The sequence below is a fragment of the Acomys russatus genome, chromosome 9 (genome assembly GCF_903995435.1).
Source record: "Acomys russatus chromosome 9, mAcoRus1.1, whole genome shotgun sequence".
NCBI lineage: Eukaryota > Metazoa > Chordata > Mammalia > Rodentia > Muridae > Acomys > Acomys russatus.
In genome coordinates this window covers 8,726,172-8,741,957 of record NC_067145.1, presented here as the reverse complement: position 1 = coordinate 8,741,957, position 15,786 = coordinate 8,726,172, and the positions used below count along the sequence as shown (strand labels likewise).

The 15,786-nt window shown below is 41.4% G+C and overlaps 1 protein-coding gene across 2 annotated transcripts in view; it reads left to right on the top strand.

Moving 5' to 3' along the window:
- Positions 1 to 15,786, top strand: part of Cdh6 (cadherin 6) — a 134,713-nt gene that overhangs the window by 106,074 nt on the left and 12,853 nt on the right. For both annotated transcript variants that reach the window (XM_051150980.1, XM_051150981.1), the window contains exons 4-7: positions 2,384 to 2,503; positions 4,990 to 5,157; positions 8,381 to 8,568; positions 10,822 to 11,075. In XM_051150980.1, coding sequence (XP_051006937.1) covers positions 2,384 to 2,503; positions 4,990 to 5,157; positions 8,381 to 8,568; positions 10,822 to 11,075 — 730 coding nt within the window. The remainder of the gene's footprint in view (positions 1 to 2,383; positions 2,504 to 4,989; positions 5,158 to 8,380; positions 8,569 to 10,821; positions 11,076 to 15,786) is intronic.

Genomic DNA, 15,786 nt, shown 5'->3' with positions numbered 1-15,786 from the left:
TCCTCCAATTCTGCATCTACAAAAATAAATAATAAATGCCTACTCTGAGAAATAATCATGAGGATTAACTAAGAAAACAGGCATGGAGCCCCTCCTGCAGCTGCTGCACCTACCAGGTGCTTAGAAGCCCAGACAATCACTCTCCAAAGGCAAACAGAGCTTACATTAATGTGAATAAGACCTTGGGTGTCTGTTAACTTCCATTAACTCTCCCTTAAAATTGCAAAACGCTCTCACTCTTGCTGCTTAACCTGCCACATTGCCAGGGAAAGTCCCGTGCCTCACACCTCAGCGTGATAGGACAGCCAGAGCATCCAACCCCAGCATCGCACACTCTATCTGTTTAACAAATGAAATGGTTAGATATTGCAAAGGCACGTTTAAAACTCTCATGTTCTCTGCATGGAACTCCCCTGCCCTTTTCAAGGACAGGAAACCCACTGCTCATCTGGTAGGAATCTCAAAAGGCAGCCAGAGCTGCCCTGAACCAGAGGGTCTTCTGGGAGCTTTTCACCCATATAACAAGCATGTAAACACACACAGGAAATTCGCATAGCCTTTACAGGGGTAGGAACACTTCCAAAGTTCTTAGGTAAGAATTCTCACAGTAAGAATGTCAGCATAATACACTATAGCTTTCTTTCTACACTTAATCTTAATAATTTGAAATTCTTTTTTCAGGTCTTTACAGCATCTTAGTGTAATTAACTAATTTTTGTTTTGCTTTGGTTTTGTTTTTTTAAACATGTAGCCCAGGTTACCTTGAGCTCACATTTTAGCATAGGATGATCTTGAACTTCTTATCCTCTGAACTCTACCTCCTTGAGGGCTGAGACTACAGGTTTATTTGAAATTGGGAGTTAAACTCAGACCTTTCTACATGCACTCTACCACCAACCCTTACTAACTCTTTATCTGGTCTAAACTGCCATTTTAAAGGTTCAAATCTTTCATCCTCTTGGAATGATCAGATATTTGAAGAGCCCATAATAGGAAACCTGACTCAAGCTAGTTCAAACAGCAAAGCTATTTGCTGGTCAAAGTGAGCTTTGAACAAATTTGATCTGGATCCTAGCTTTCCAGTGGGTTTCTGTCCTATTCTGCTTTGTCCCCAGGCTGGCATAGCTCACATCACAACAGCTGCTGCATTTGTGGCTTCGTGAGTCACATTGCAGTCCAAGAGAAAGAGCAGAGAGGACTTCTAGCAAAATCGCAAGTGGCCACCCACTAGACAACACCTAACAGAATCCCTGTGGACAAAGTAATTCAAGAGGCTGATTGCCTCTGGGAACCTGCCTTAGCCCTAGGTAACTTAAAGAACCCCTTGCAGCAAGAGTCCAGTCACATGCCATCACAGGAGATGGTAGGACTCACCTTTACCCAAGGCTGTTCTCTTTAACCTAGTCCACACACCATCCATTGATGTGAATCTCATCCATCCCTTTCAAGTAAAGGATCAGTGGCTTCCTAGCAACATATATTGTACTGCGGTTCTCTGCTCCTTTGTCATGGAAGCTGGTACCCTAGTTGACTTTATATTGCTGCGATAAAAGGCTGTAACTTTCAGGTTACAGTCTAATCATCAAAGGAAAGCAAGACGGGAACCTGGAGGCAGGAACTGAAGGGGAGAGCATGGAGGAGTGATTCTCATTGGCTTGCCCTCAATGGCTTGCTCAGCTTGCTTTCTTATACAAATTCAGAACCTCGTGCCTAGGGGTAGCACAGTCCAAGGTGGGCTGTGCCCTCCCATAGCAACTGTCAGTCAAGAATATGCCCCATAGACATACCTATAGGCCAATCCAATGGAGGCAAGTAAATTGAAGTTCCTGCATCCCCAGTAATTCCAGTTTGTGTCAAGTTGACAAAAAAAAAACAAAAACAAAAACAAAAAAAAAACTAACCAGCATAACAAGATGACATAAAGATATTTGCTTCCAAGACTGATAACCTAAATTTGATCTTCAGAATTCACATGAAGAAAAGAAAGAAATTGCCAGGTGGTGGTGGCGCATGCCTTTAATCCCAGCACTCGGGAGGCAGAGGCAGGTAGATCTCTGTGAGTTCGAGGCCAGCCTGGTCTACAAAGAGAATTCCAAGATAATCAAGGCTACACAGAGAAACCCTGTCTCAAAAAACCCAAGAAAGAAAGAAAGAAAGAAAGAAAGAAAGAAAGAAAGAAAGAAAGAAAAAAAAAAAGAAAATTGTTTCTACAAAGTTGTCCTCTGGCCTTGATTCATGCATAGTGACATGTGTGAACCATCACATTCACACAAATACACACACACACACACACACAAATACAATTTAATGTTTCTAATTAATTATGATCATGCATTGTTTATATGCACTTCTTTGTTTTCAGTTACGTTGTTTGTCATTACAGGCACATTTGTAGTCCAAGTCACAGCAACTGATGCTGACGACCCAACATATGGGAACAGTGCTAAAGTTGTCTACAGCATCTTGCAGGGACAGCCCTACTTTTCTGTGGAGTCGGAAACAGGTTAGAATGCTTCCTGCATCTCCTAGACTACGTTCTGCTATTTTAACTGGCATGCTCAGCTGAGCTAGCATATTGTTTAATAAAAACAATCAGCATGATTAGATTTTTTTCCCTTGTGTCCCTCTGCCAAACTCTAATGATTTATTTGTAAGCATGGCATCCAGATCATTTTAGTACAGAAATATGACAATGAATCTTTCACACCATGCGTATGTATAGGTAGAGTCCTTTTCTTTTTCCACCCAGTTTTGCAGAAAGCTGAGAAAGAATGACCCTCTCTGAGAGTGACTAAACCTGTTCATCCTGAGTCCTCATTCCTCTTGTTCTGGTTACTTGATGGTGCCACATCTTTCTGTTCTGCTCTGAAGCTAGGTACAGCAATGGGACACATTTGCGCAAATAAAATGTGGCAGTGAGACATGTCACTTCCAAGCAGAATTGTGCACAATCTGTCCCATCCCCTTCCCCAGGCCACAGTGGTCATGGAAACCCTTGTTGAGACAGCATGTCAGCCCGGATGTCAATGTTTTTATGAACAGAGATTCCTGTTTGCCTGAGTAGATCAGGAGTGAGAATTGAACCACAGCTCTGCCACACCCGTGATAGGTTGTAGTACTCATTCTGATGTCATAGTCTACCCTATCCTGTTCCACCCATGCCTGATCCAACAAATCAGCTTGCTGTATGGAATCTGTTTTACATCATCTTATTTTTTCTAAAAATGTGCCCTGCAAAGTCTAACGAGAATGCTGGACTCGTTGCTGCCTGTCACAGATGCCAATGAAAATAGGCAAGAACTGAATCTTTAAAACTGCTTTATTCAGAGAGCTGGCGATCTGAGAAGATGGTTGATTAACATTCTTTTTTAAAAAATCATTCTTCCATCTCATCTCCAACTGGCAGATCACAGGGCAGAGAAGGGGCATAAGAAAGGCAGCCAGTCATTCCGGAGCTGAGTCCTGCCCTCTGGTCAGGTAGCCAGACATGTTGCTGTGATGCCTGTTTCTCTCATTATCATCTCTTGCTGTCTTCTCTCATTTTGTAGATGTTTGGGGTTCGAGCACTTTTTTGAAATATGTAGTCAAAGTTAGTTGGTATCAAGCCTGATTCTCCAGGGGCATCTGGGCTCAGAGGTGGTTAACTCAGAGCAAGCCCACCGTTGACTGTGGGTACTTGATAAGCTATAAATAGCAAATAGGTGCTGAGGCCGAGCCACAATATGGATCACAGGTGCATCCTATAATGCAGAACACAAAAGCACCTCTGTCGAAAGCGCCATGCTATCTGGTGGTAAATTTTTAGTACAAAGTATTTGTATTGTACAGTAGATTCTATACATATTTTGAATCAAGTTCCTTTTATACATTTTTTTCAAACACCCTTTATGTTAAGCCAGAGCTTTTCTGGGTTACTACATCCAGCTAGAAGTTCATGGGTTAAAAGGTGAATGAGCCTGGAAAGAATCCCAAAGGAGAGAGAAAATGTTGAGTTGAAAAACAATGAGAATGAAAAATTAGAATTATTCTACTTAAAGGACAAAAGGCTAAGGTGATTTCCTGTGTTTAAATAGAGCAGAGCTATTATTTGGAGAAGAGAAAGCTCCTGCTCCTTGAAGCCAAGACTGTGGGAATAAAATTGACCTGTTGTCTGAGGCATTCTTGTTAAAAAAAAAAGGAAGAAAAGATATTTTCAGCTTCATTAGTGGTTAAGCCTGAGAGTGTGAGACCGGAGAGGGCTGCAAAGCCTACTCCGGTGATTTTAAAGAGAGAGTTAATTTAAGCATAAACACTCTCAGAGATTAGGCAAACTTTGAGAAATTCTTTCAAGTTATTGTCTAGCTGCCTAACAGTAGAGGTAACTGTAACCTACCTTTAAAATGTTGGCTACTGTAGGGATTGGTCGAATTGATGCTCTCATTCTGTGTAAGAAAACCCAAATTCTCAAGGATGACACAAGATCATAGCTGGGAGGGACCTACAGGCATTTTTCTCTGCACACAGTTTTGTGGTTTATAAAGCCTGCAGCACAGTCATTACAGTAGGTAGTCTTGAGGAACAATTAGCCAAGTTGATAATGCGAGACTCTGGTGTCAGCTCAGGCATATGGCTTTCTGATCTGCTCAGCATACACCTCAATGCCTTTTATCTAGCAGCAAGTGTGGTCTGTCCTCTTATGCCACATGCCAGTCATGCTGTACAATGTCATCCTGTGACACTTGGGTTGTACTACCAATCCAAGCCCTGACTTGTACTTGTTTTCATTCTCCTTGTATTACAGGCTTTTTAATGAGTATCTCTCCCCCTGTGTGATTGTAATTTCCTTCAGTAGAAAGGCTGCGTATAATCATCTTTATATCACAGTGACATCTGCATAGTGTTTTGCATATCGTGGGTGACAGTCTACATTTGTTTGCATAAATAAATGATTCCATAAAATACTGTTAATGCCTCCCCTTCCACTCCTGAATTTCAATTTTACATCCATAGGTATCATCAAGACAGCGTTACTCAACATGGATCGGGAAAACAGAGAACAGTACCAAGTGGTGATTCAAGCCAAGGACATGGGCGGCCAGATGGGAGGACTGTCGGGGACCACGACCGTGAACATCACGCTGACAGATGTCAATGACAACCCACCCCGTTTCCCCCAGAGTAGGGACATTTGATTGAATGGGTTTCTCCAATATGTTTTTGTGAAATTTTAACTTTAAGAAGATTTTCGTTGTTGGCACTGCTGTCAAAATCACTGGACTTAGGAAGAACTGGCACTTTTCTTAACATTATTTAAATGAGTTAAAAAACACCCCTTATGCTCAGGGAGTGTGCATGCTTATGCTCTGCCATTGGAAATTAGCAGAGTGATTCCTGATGTGGCCACTGTTGTAAAAGCAACATCATTACTTTCACTCCCCTTATAAATTTGCTTGAGCAAAGCATATGTATATAAGCATGCTGCTATTTGTTAGGAAAAGTTGGCTTCATGTTTTTGTGAACTTAATCAGGCACGTAATCTCTGTTACATGCTCACAAATCTTTGCAAGGAAAGCACTTATCATTTTTCTATCTCTAAAATCATAGCTATAGAACTTGCTACGTGCTTGATCCATTTGTAGACATAGTTTTCTATATTATGGTTAATTGAGATACTGAAAAGCATCTCAGATATCATTAATTGCCGTGATCAGGTGAGAAAACAACATCCATCAGTGCTGACTTCCTCTCAAGCATCATGCTAAACCTGTACATCCAATCACCCAAGTGGGAAGTGGTTGTGATGCAATTTTTCCTTCAAAAATAGATGTCTTTGTGACCATGCTCCCCTGAAAAGGTCATCTGAATCATTAAGTAGAAAGTGTAGCTGGAAATGGTGACTCACACACATAATCTTAGCACTTGGGCAGCTGTGGCAATGTCTAGGCTGGCGATCCATAAAGAGTCCCATGCTGCTTAAGAAACTCCCATTTAAAAAAAAGGGGGGGGGGGGACTAAAGAGATGAGTCAGCAAGCCAGTAAGAGTACTTGATGCCCTTGCAGAGAATCCAGGTTCAGCTGGATCCTCACAACCTCACAACCACCTGTAAGTTCAGCTCTAGAGGGTACAACCCCCTCTTCTGGCCTTCACGGCCACCTGCACATACATAACATACAGAGAAATTAAAAAATGTGTACATCTTTTTAAAAGAAGTAGAAGGAAAGAAGGAAGGAATGGGAGAAGGGGGAGAGAAAGAGAAAGAGAGAGAGAGCAAAAAGGAAAGAAGGGCTGAAGGAAGAAGAAACCCTGCTTACTCTACTGTGGCATTTTTAAAAAGATAACCAGCTAATACAGGTTTCCTTCACAAGGGAGAGCCAAATGATCAATAGGGAAAAGTCGCATCTTTTTATTCTCCAAATATGTAGCCAGCTGGCTAGACTCCAAAAACAGAATAGCTAAGAATTTGTGATATAGGCAGAAGAAGAGTTTTGAGCCCTAAGATTTTTCCCACAAAGTCCTAAATTAGAAATATTATGCTTGGGCCTGGCATGGTGGCATATGCCTTTCATAGCACTTGGGAGGCAGAGGCAGGTGGATCTCTGAGTTCAGGGCCAACCTGGACTACATTTCCAGGACCAGAGCTATACAGAGAAACACAGTCTTGAAACACACACACACACACACACACACACACACACACACACACACACACACACACATGTCATACTTGCCAGTGTGCAGGGTCTCTGGCACTTGGCTCCATAGAGATTTGTCGCTTACCCTGCTCTTTCTTTACGTTACCTACTATGAGACCATGTGCCAAAGCAGAGGGAAGACAACGGCAGAACCCAGTTATATACTTAAGATATTTTGTTATTTGTCATTTTACCGCCAGAGCCCAACACTCAGGGAATTTGCATCATTGAAGACCTATACTTCAATGATGCCATAGTCTGGTGGGTGTTTTGGGTTTTTGATTTTCCAAAATCACATGTGAATAACTAGCAAATTATGACAGATAAAAATAGAATAAATTTTTTAAAACAGAATAAATTTAAGAAGGCAGCTATGCTCATCTTTTGCCACCGATGCTAGGATAATTTTTGTTTTTATGCACACACACACCACATACACACACACACACACACACACACACACACACACCACATGCACACACTCTAAGTACATGGCTTGCAAGACTGACAGATCTAAACTGAAACTCACATCTTTGTTTTTAGACTAATTCTGCAACCTGACAATATTAAGAAAGAGCATCATGTACAATATTTTGGATAAGAAGTAAAAATATAAGTATGCTGACCAGTATGGGGGTGCACATCTTATTCACGGAATTCTAGAGGCAGAGACAAGCAGACTTCTGTGAGTTCAGGGCCAACCTATCTACACAGTAACACTGTCTCAAAAACAAACAAACAAACAAGCAAGCAAAAAGAACATCAAAAAACCAACCTATGTAAGAAAAACTGTTATAGTGAAATTAATAATGAGTTAGTCAGAGGGAAAAGGGGGAAAGGGTAGAGCGTGCCACTTCTCAGCATATCGTCTGTATCTCTTAAGTCAGCATCCAGATCCAGCTCTGATTATGAGTCAAATCATGGCTACCTGGGTACTTTTTCAAATTGCTGTAATTTGCTTCCACCTTCAGCTAGTATTAGCAAGGTCAGGAAAAGGCCCCATTAAGAACACATAGTAATTGGCTTCAAGTCAACCCAGGGTTACATTCTCTATTCTTTCTGCTGTAGTGCCTTCGTGGGGCTTTTGAAACCCTCCTCTCCCACTTAGCCTCCTAATGACAGCATGGATTTGGAAGCTTGTTTACAGACCAAGAGGAAAACACTCCATTTGCAAAGAGACAGGCTATGAAATAGGAGGTGGAGTCTAATTATCATGAGAGTACAGACATAAGGAGATTAGGGTACCATTTATTATCCTGAAGGAAGCCTAAGTCTGTCTCCATCCACAGTGAGGTCTTAAAGCCGGCTCTCTTCAGCCACGTCTGGGTTTTCTGCAGCTTCACTTGTTGTCAGCCAGAGTTCAGAAATATTATTTAAAATATCCTTACTGCCATGTGTTATTATACTTGCCCCCTTTTCTTAATAAGAAATAAGCTATTGCTAATAGTCTATTATTGTGCCCTGTTTATATGTTGAATGTTATCAAAGATATGTATGTATGTATGTATTAAAAAACAAATTCAGAAGCAATACAGTACTTAACCCTGAATTAAATTCTGACCAAACCCTGTATTAAGTATTTAGTACTGGTTGCAGTTAGGACTCCACTGTGGATCTTGGAATGCACACTTACGGGTAAGAATGGACTGCTCGTTGTGGGAGAGTGTCTCCTGCTCTTTGCCTCACTTGGCTCTTTGCTGATTAATAGGTACATACCAGTTTAAGACCCCCGAGTCCTCTCCACCGGGAACGCCGATTGGCAGGATCAAAGCCAGTGATGCTGACGTGGGAGAAAATGCAGAGATTGAGTACAGCATCACAGACGGCGAAGGACAAGATATGTTTGATGTCATCACCGACCAGGAAACCCAGGAAGGGATTATAACTGTCAAGAAGGTAATGCTGTTGGTATGGGCGTTTGCTACAGCCCCTGGGGCTAAGGAGATGGCTCTGTGAGTGAGGCGCTTGTACAAGCCAGATCCACAGCACCCACATGAAGTCTGCACATGGTGGCACTTGTTGGTAACTCAGGTGCTGGAGGAAAGGTAGAGAAAGAAAGATCTTGGAAGCTCCCTGGCCAGGCAGTCTAGCAGAAATAAGTTCAAGAGACAGAAGATATGATGTTGACCTCTGACCTTCACACACAAATACACAGAACACATGAGTGCATATGCATACACACACACACACACACACATGTGCACACACAGGTAAGCATACATATAGGAAAGGAGGGATAAGGAGATGTAAACACAGCTCCTTAATGGATTTATTCAACTCCAAATATTATTGTTCAGCAGGGGAAAAAGAGGCTGTTTGTCTGGGCTGATACAACTGCATAGATATCAAACAAGAGAAAAACTCTTACTGTCTTATCAATGAAGTGCTTCTCCCTGGCTCCCAAAATTACCAAGGACAGGGACCATCTCCTATAAACACTTCTTCAGAGTCATCATTTACCATGTTTTTATAAGCAGCTATTCTAACTGCACTGAGATCCCTTACATTGGCTTTTAGTAGCCAAAAGGACTTTTATATATTCATTAAGCCTATACTTTCAATAAATTTCTACTAAAATTCTTCTAAGTAAATAACAGAAACAAATGAAATACATACAGAAGCAACAAAATATGAAATGCCACACATTGCTGTGGGTTGCTGGCACTTACAAGAGGTGGTCTCTGCTGTCCCGGAACCTATATAGGCCAGGAGTGAATCAACGAGGGAGCGAAGAGGCCAACCAATGGATGGGCACCTGCAAATTGTGCAACATGCTTTGAAGGGAAGACTAGTGCAAGCAGGGGGCAAGATGACCTGAATTAGAGAGAGAAGAAAGGCAGAGACCACACATTTAAACAAATGAGGGAATTTCATGTGACCCACTCAGCCGCTCTCTGCAACATGAGGATAAACCACAAGTTCTGAATTCTTCCTCTTCCCTAGCATCCTTGGGCACTATTTGACCTCTCAAAATGGTCTGGCACCTCAGAACACTATATCAAAATGTGGCCATGTTTTAAAAACAACAACAAATTGTGTGTTTCGGGGCTAAAAGTATTGATTTAGGTTAATTTTCATTGATTTCACTTTTGTTGTGTATAGTATAATACCTTCTCTCTCCCTTAGCTGCAGCTTGCTGGTCATCATAAGCATGGCGGATGTACATAACAAGAAAATTTGTCCTCTTAAGAATATGTCTGAATATCTAGAAACACAATAAACCATGCTTAAGTGACACTCAGACCAATGTTTTAGAGCCTGATATGATTAGGAAGCCCATTAGTGCACATTAACCTTTTTAATTTTCTTGGTGCCTTATCAGATTCAAACTGAAATTTTGCCTAGCAGACTAAATCACATTCGCCAACGTCTTGATTAATAGTGTTTCCACTGAGCCTTGCCATGATACCATCTAAAACTACGAGTCAGCAGCATGCATCTGGGTTCACCATGTCTGCAAATGCAAAATCTTTTCCTAGAGGCCCTCAACAGCGGGACCATTGCTTTCTTCTGCAAGTCATTAGCCCAGTGCCCTTGTTGAGGATATCAGGAAGGATTTTACTAACTCCTGCAACAACTTGTTTAGTGCTAACTGGTGGGTCTGGCTACACTCAGATTCACCTGTCGATGTTTAAAATTGTACATGGCCATCTCCAGCAGAGAGATGTTGGTTTAGTAGGCAAGCGTGGGTCCTCAGGCATTGGCAACTTCTAAACACCCAGCAGATAGAGCCAGATGTGAGAACCTCTGGCAAAATAAGTCTACTCTATGTTGCCAGCTGCCCCTGATGACTCACTCTATTCAAACACAAGGTGTCTTAAAGGAGAGAGAGTGGTTGAGATAGATCCCTGTATCCAGTTCCCTTCCTGCCCCATGTGTCTAGCACCTGAGCACCCACTTTTTCACCGGCAACAGACATCCAGGCTGTATTTCTATCACGGTTGCATTATGGTTCTTCATAACCTATGGAATAGCAACCGCCCATGGAGGGGGGGGGGATAATTAATCTCATCTTTGCTGCCTCTGCCTAACTTTGCACAAATGTGTGGTGATTTCCGTACGCAGCCCGCTCGTGTTCATTCACCAAAGAGTTGTACTAAAATGGTTTCTGCCTTGCCTTTCTGTGTCTTGCATCACTTTCTTCTGAAGCTGTTGGATTTTGAAAAGAAGAGAGTATACACCCTCAAGGTGGAAGCCTCCAATCCCCATGTGGAACCCCGATTTCTCTACCTGGGTCCCTTCAAAGACTCGGCCACGGTGAGAATCGTGGTAGATGATGTGGATGAGCCGCCTGTCTTCAGCAAACTGGCCTACATCCTACAAATACGAGAGGATGCTCAGATAAACACAACCCTAGGCTCTGTCTCAGCTCAGGATCCTGACGCTGCCAGGAATCCCGTCAAGTAAGTGCACTTCTTCACCTGTCTTTCATAAGTCCATTTTTACATCCAAAGACCCCTGTTCCTTAGAAAAGAGGATTCCTTTTTCCAGACTGTTATATTTTCCTGAAAACCTGTTCCAAATAGCACCTTTAACTGTCCTTGCGCACTGCATAAATATTATTTTAGCAACAGCAAAAACCTCAAGTACACAGAAGTTGAAGGGGAAAAAAGCTATTTAAGTGAGGTGATACAAGGCAGCAAGCTGATTGGCATGTGGCTCTTTGTAAGGTCTGAGAAGATCTCCTAAAGAGTGGAACACAGAAATACACCAGCCACTGAGCCTGACAGTCAGCATGCTTTTCAAGTGCAGCAAGACCTATCACGTAACACTTAGAGGCAGAATTATGCTCCATTTAGATGAACAATTTTCCTCTTGCATATGTAAATAAAAACAAGGACTATTTTGTGATATGTCTGTGAAATGTTGGAGAAATTAATATGGTAGGATCCAAATTAATGCTATGTAAACAAGCTCCGGCGTCCCTGTGCTTTGCTGGCTCCTGAGTTATAAATCATGTGGCAATGAAACCTCATTGCTCTTTGAGGCCACTGACAACCTGGGGATTCTAGAATCATATGCAAATCCTGGAATCAGCCAACTGTCAACCTTCAGCCAATAGCTCAGTAGAATAAATGAGAAAGGTGATAAATCAGAATTCTAGCATGTAAATCATTCTCCTTAGATAAAGTAAGCAGAAAAAAAATAAAATAAAATGTGGAGATTCTTGCCAATGAGTCCACAGTCATAGTCTGATCCGGGCACCTGCCACACACCATGCACACGCTACATAAGCGGATGCAGCAGACAGCTAGGCTAAGTCTGAAACATAGAGAGCTTCCAGCGAGAAATAAAACAAAGGATGAACATGCAGGAAGTTAGGTGGGAAAAAAAATTCTAAGAATAAAATTAATGGGGATACTGTTTAAGACAGTGTGACCGGGCTTAGCCTTCTTAGTGGGAAATCTTCGCAGTAAAGATTTGAAGGGAATGAAGGGAATTCTGGGGGAAGACTTGCAGAAGGGGAAACAGAGGGCGAGGTCTGTTGTCGCAGTAGCTAAGAGACCAACACACCTAGGGGGAAGAAAAGGAAATGGGGAGTGGGGATAGGGAAAATCAAGGGGGGAGACTAAGAGAGAGAAGGGGGAGACTAAGAGAGAGAAGGGGGAGACTAAGAGAGAGAAGGGGGAGAGAGGGAGGAAGGGAGGAAGGGAGAGAGTGGGAGAAGGCGGTAAGAGAGGTTAATTAGGAGGCAGCAAGGTTTGCCGAGGTGGACCTTGAAGGTCCTACTGGGCTTTATAGTTCATGGTGAAGCCTGCATTTTATCTAATTGAGTTGAGAAGCCATCTGGAAGCTTTGACTAGAAGAGCTACCTAATCCCACACTACACCTTTACGTGGTCGTTCTGTCTGATGTGTGGAGAATGTAATTGCAGATATGTGTAGCTCTAAGTACACGAGCTCTAGCATCCAGTCCCCTCTGTTCTAGTCAAATCTCATGAGAGCCTCCTATCTAAAACACACAGGGCCCAACAAGCCGAGTCTTATCCGCCTATTGGAAAGTCTTCAACACGCTGAAGAGGGCTGCGGTCCACCAAGGCAGCCCTGAGTGAGCGCCATGGACCCATTGTTTCCCCCACGTCAATCTAGCATGCGTAATCAGGGAAGTCAATGTAGCACACACAACTTGGGTACTTTCACAACTGTTCTTTCACTTGGAGCTTGTTCTAACTACGTGGAGTGGGAGGGACCTGAGCAAGTCAGTGTGAAGTCCAATTTAAAGGTGTTAATGCTGGGAGTTATCAAATGTGACCATCTCTGATAGACGCACATGCATTTAACTTGAAGAGAAAATGTCTTCTGGAAATTTAGGCTAAATAGTTTTAAAACCAGTTTTACCCACTGCATTATTCTCAGTGTTATGAATGGAAGTACTTAGCTTGCCAAGCTGGGTTGGCTGTTGGTTCATGCAAAAGACTTTTGTTGCCAGCCTTCCCTTAGTACATACGGATTTAACGTATGAATATAGATTTAACTCTAGAAACACACATAGATTACATTGGTCTATCAATGCATGTTCCAGTGATTACCCTTACAGGATAAACTTATTCTTAGGTAAAGGATATGTCTATAAGTAGTCTGGGGTTCCTCTAGACACAAATAGTGAACAACTGTGTAAGGCTGTGTTAGGTGAACACATAAGTCCCCAAGTGTTAATGGGTTTTTATGCGATCACTATCTTTAACTCTTTACTCACAAAACAATTTCCTACTATTACTTTATCACAATGTCTTTTGAAACATACAAGAAAAACCGTGTCACTATAGGTATCTGCCATCTCCAATGTCTATGTGGGGACTAGCACGCCAGCTCAACACTTGCTGCTCTTACAGAGGGCTCAGATTTGCCTCCCAGAGTTCATACTAGGTGGTTTGTAACTGCCTCTAACTCCAGCTCCTGGGAATCTGATGCCCCCTTCTGACCTCCTCAAACACTCATACAGACACACACCCAGACACACACTCACACACATGAATAAAAATAAGGCAAATATTTTTAAATCCGCATACAAACAGTTTCTTGCCCACCAAACAACTCTTCCCCACTCGAGGACACATTACAAGTCACATCATTTGATCACAAAATGCGGTGAGTCCCGGGGCAGGAGGTAAGATCATCCTCTACGCCACGCAGACACCCAGTGCCTTAGTTCCTACTGGCAATGACCACAGTCAATGTTTCTGAACAATAAATATCCCTGATATAAACTGAAATTACTTCAGAGGAAAGAAAATAAACAACAAAAAAAAAATACAGCTTTGTCTATAATCATCTTTCCTAAACAATATAGGCATTTTAGGGTTTCCATTAATTTTTAATCTCCCAATTAGGAAAGGCAATATAAATTTTGGTATTTCCTAAATAGTTAATCTTCTCTCTTTAAAATTTAAAGCTGCCTTCAACTAAGACTCCTCATGGCTTCCCATTTGTTTCAAGGCTTGATAGAAAAACATTATTATTTGTGTAACTTAAAACTGTACCGGGAGCCTGAGACAAAGAGCAAAAGATAACTGCTGTATATAATTGCAGCAGTTAATGAGTGCATGAAGCAGGGCTTCCTAAGCCTGGCGTTTGTCAGGAGGGAAAAACACGTTCATAGAGAAGCATTGGGTTTCACACAGTCCATGAGCACAACAGCTTCCTTTCTGAAAAGTAACAATGTATTACAAATATTCATCTTTCATCCTCAAAACAAAACAAACAAACAAACAAAAGGTGATCAAGTAAGCTCCATGTCCTAGCCTAAATATTTTCAAAATTGTTGGTTCATAGCAGAAATCTCAAAACCAGTAGATAGCTTTTTTAAATAAGTTTGAGCCCTTCTGAGAATAAAAAGCCTATGCTAAATACATTAACATTAAGACCTGATGACATAATGGCCAGTGTGAGTTTCATTAATTTCTTCTGAAATAAATTTGAATTGCAAGCAATAAAGAAATGCCTATTCCATTTAGACAACTGCTAAATGATAAACAGCAATATAAAAATGTGTTTCTTGCTTTATCCTGTTACTTATATTTTAAATAAAAACAAATCATCAAAATAGAATTTTGAGCATTGTACATTATTGCAAATGACATTAACTTTTCTTAGATCCTTCATAATGCTAAATATAATTATGTCTGAAAACTGGATGATTTACTTAAATTGTGTTTCCACTAAACCATTTTTTAATGCCCCACCCATGACATAAGTTTTTAAATGCATTGGAAATTATAGTGAATGAGTATCAAGAGAAAATTCTGAAGAGACTTGATACTATCAAGTCTCTTCAGAATTTTCTCTTGATACTCATTCACTCATAAACATACATACATACATACATATATGTTCTCTTTACATGGCTACCCTAAAAATCAGTTACAAAATTAAATAAATTTAAAAGTATGTTAAAACTAGTAAAAAATTTTATATTAGAAAGTTAACATTTTTATTACTTTAACAAGTTAAAGTTCAGTCTAAACCTTCTCTGCCGGCTATTCCTCAGGCCCTCAGTCTCTACATGTCCAAAATGGAGCCTTGACTGGCAGATCTCTGTTAGTCCAGGGCCAGCCTGGTCTACAAAGCAAGTCCAGGACAGCCAAGACTACACAGAGAAATCCTGTCTCAGAAAACAAAAAAAAAAAGGACCCTTGAATCTTCTCCAAGCCCTGTTTTTCTTTTCCGACATCTTGTGACAGGAATATCCAACCATGCTTCTCGGCTCAACCAGTCATCTTTTCAGCGTGATTTAGACTGCGGTGCTGCCCTGCATGGAGCCCATGGATAGACTTACATGCCATTTAGAATAGACCCCAATTCATTCCTATTGCCAACCCATCCTTCTGCATAGACTCTGGGTTCCTGTCTAATCCTGTCTCCTCTCGCCCTGTCCTCCCTTACCATTCTCACCCACACTAGGCATCTTTGTTTCTGAGAACAGAATGAGTTTTTAAAAGTAAAATGGATAATATAGAAGTAACCAAACCCTATATAAGCACAGATATTAATTAACATTCTGAGGATCTAAACGCTTAAATCTTTTCTTTTTATTTATTCTTCTCTCATGTATTTTATCCTGACTTCAGTTTCCCCCTCCCTCCAAGTCACTTCCCTTCGCCTGCCTTTTCCCCCA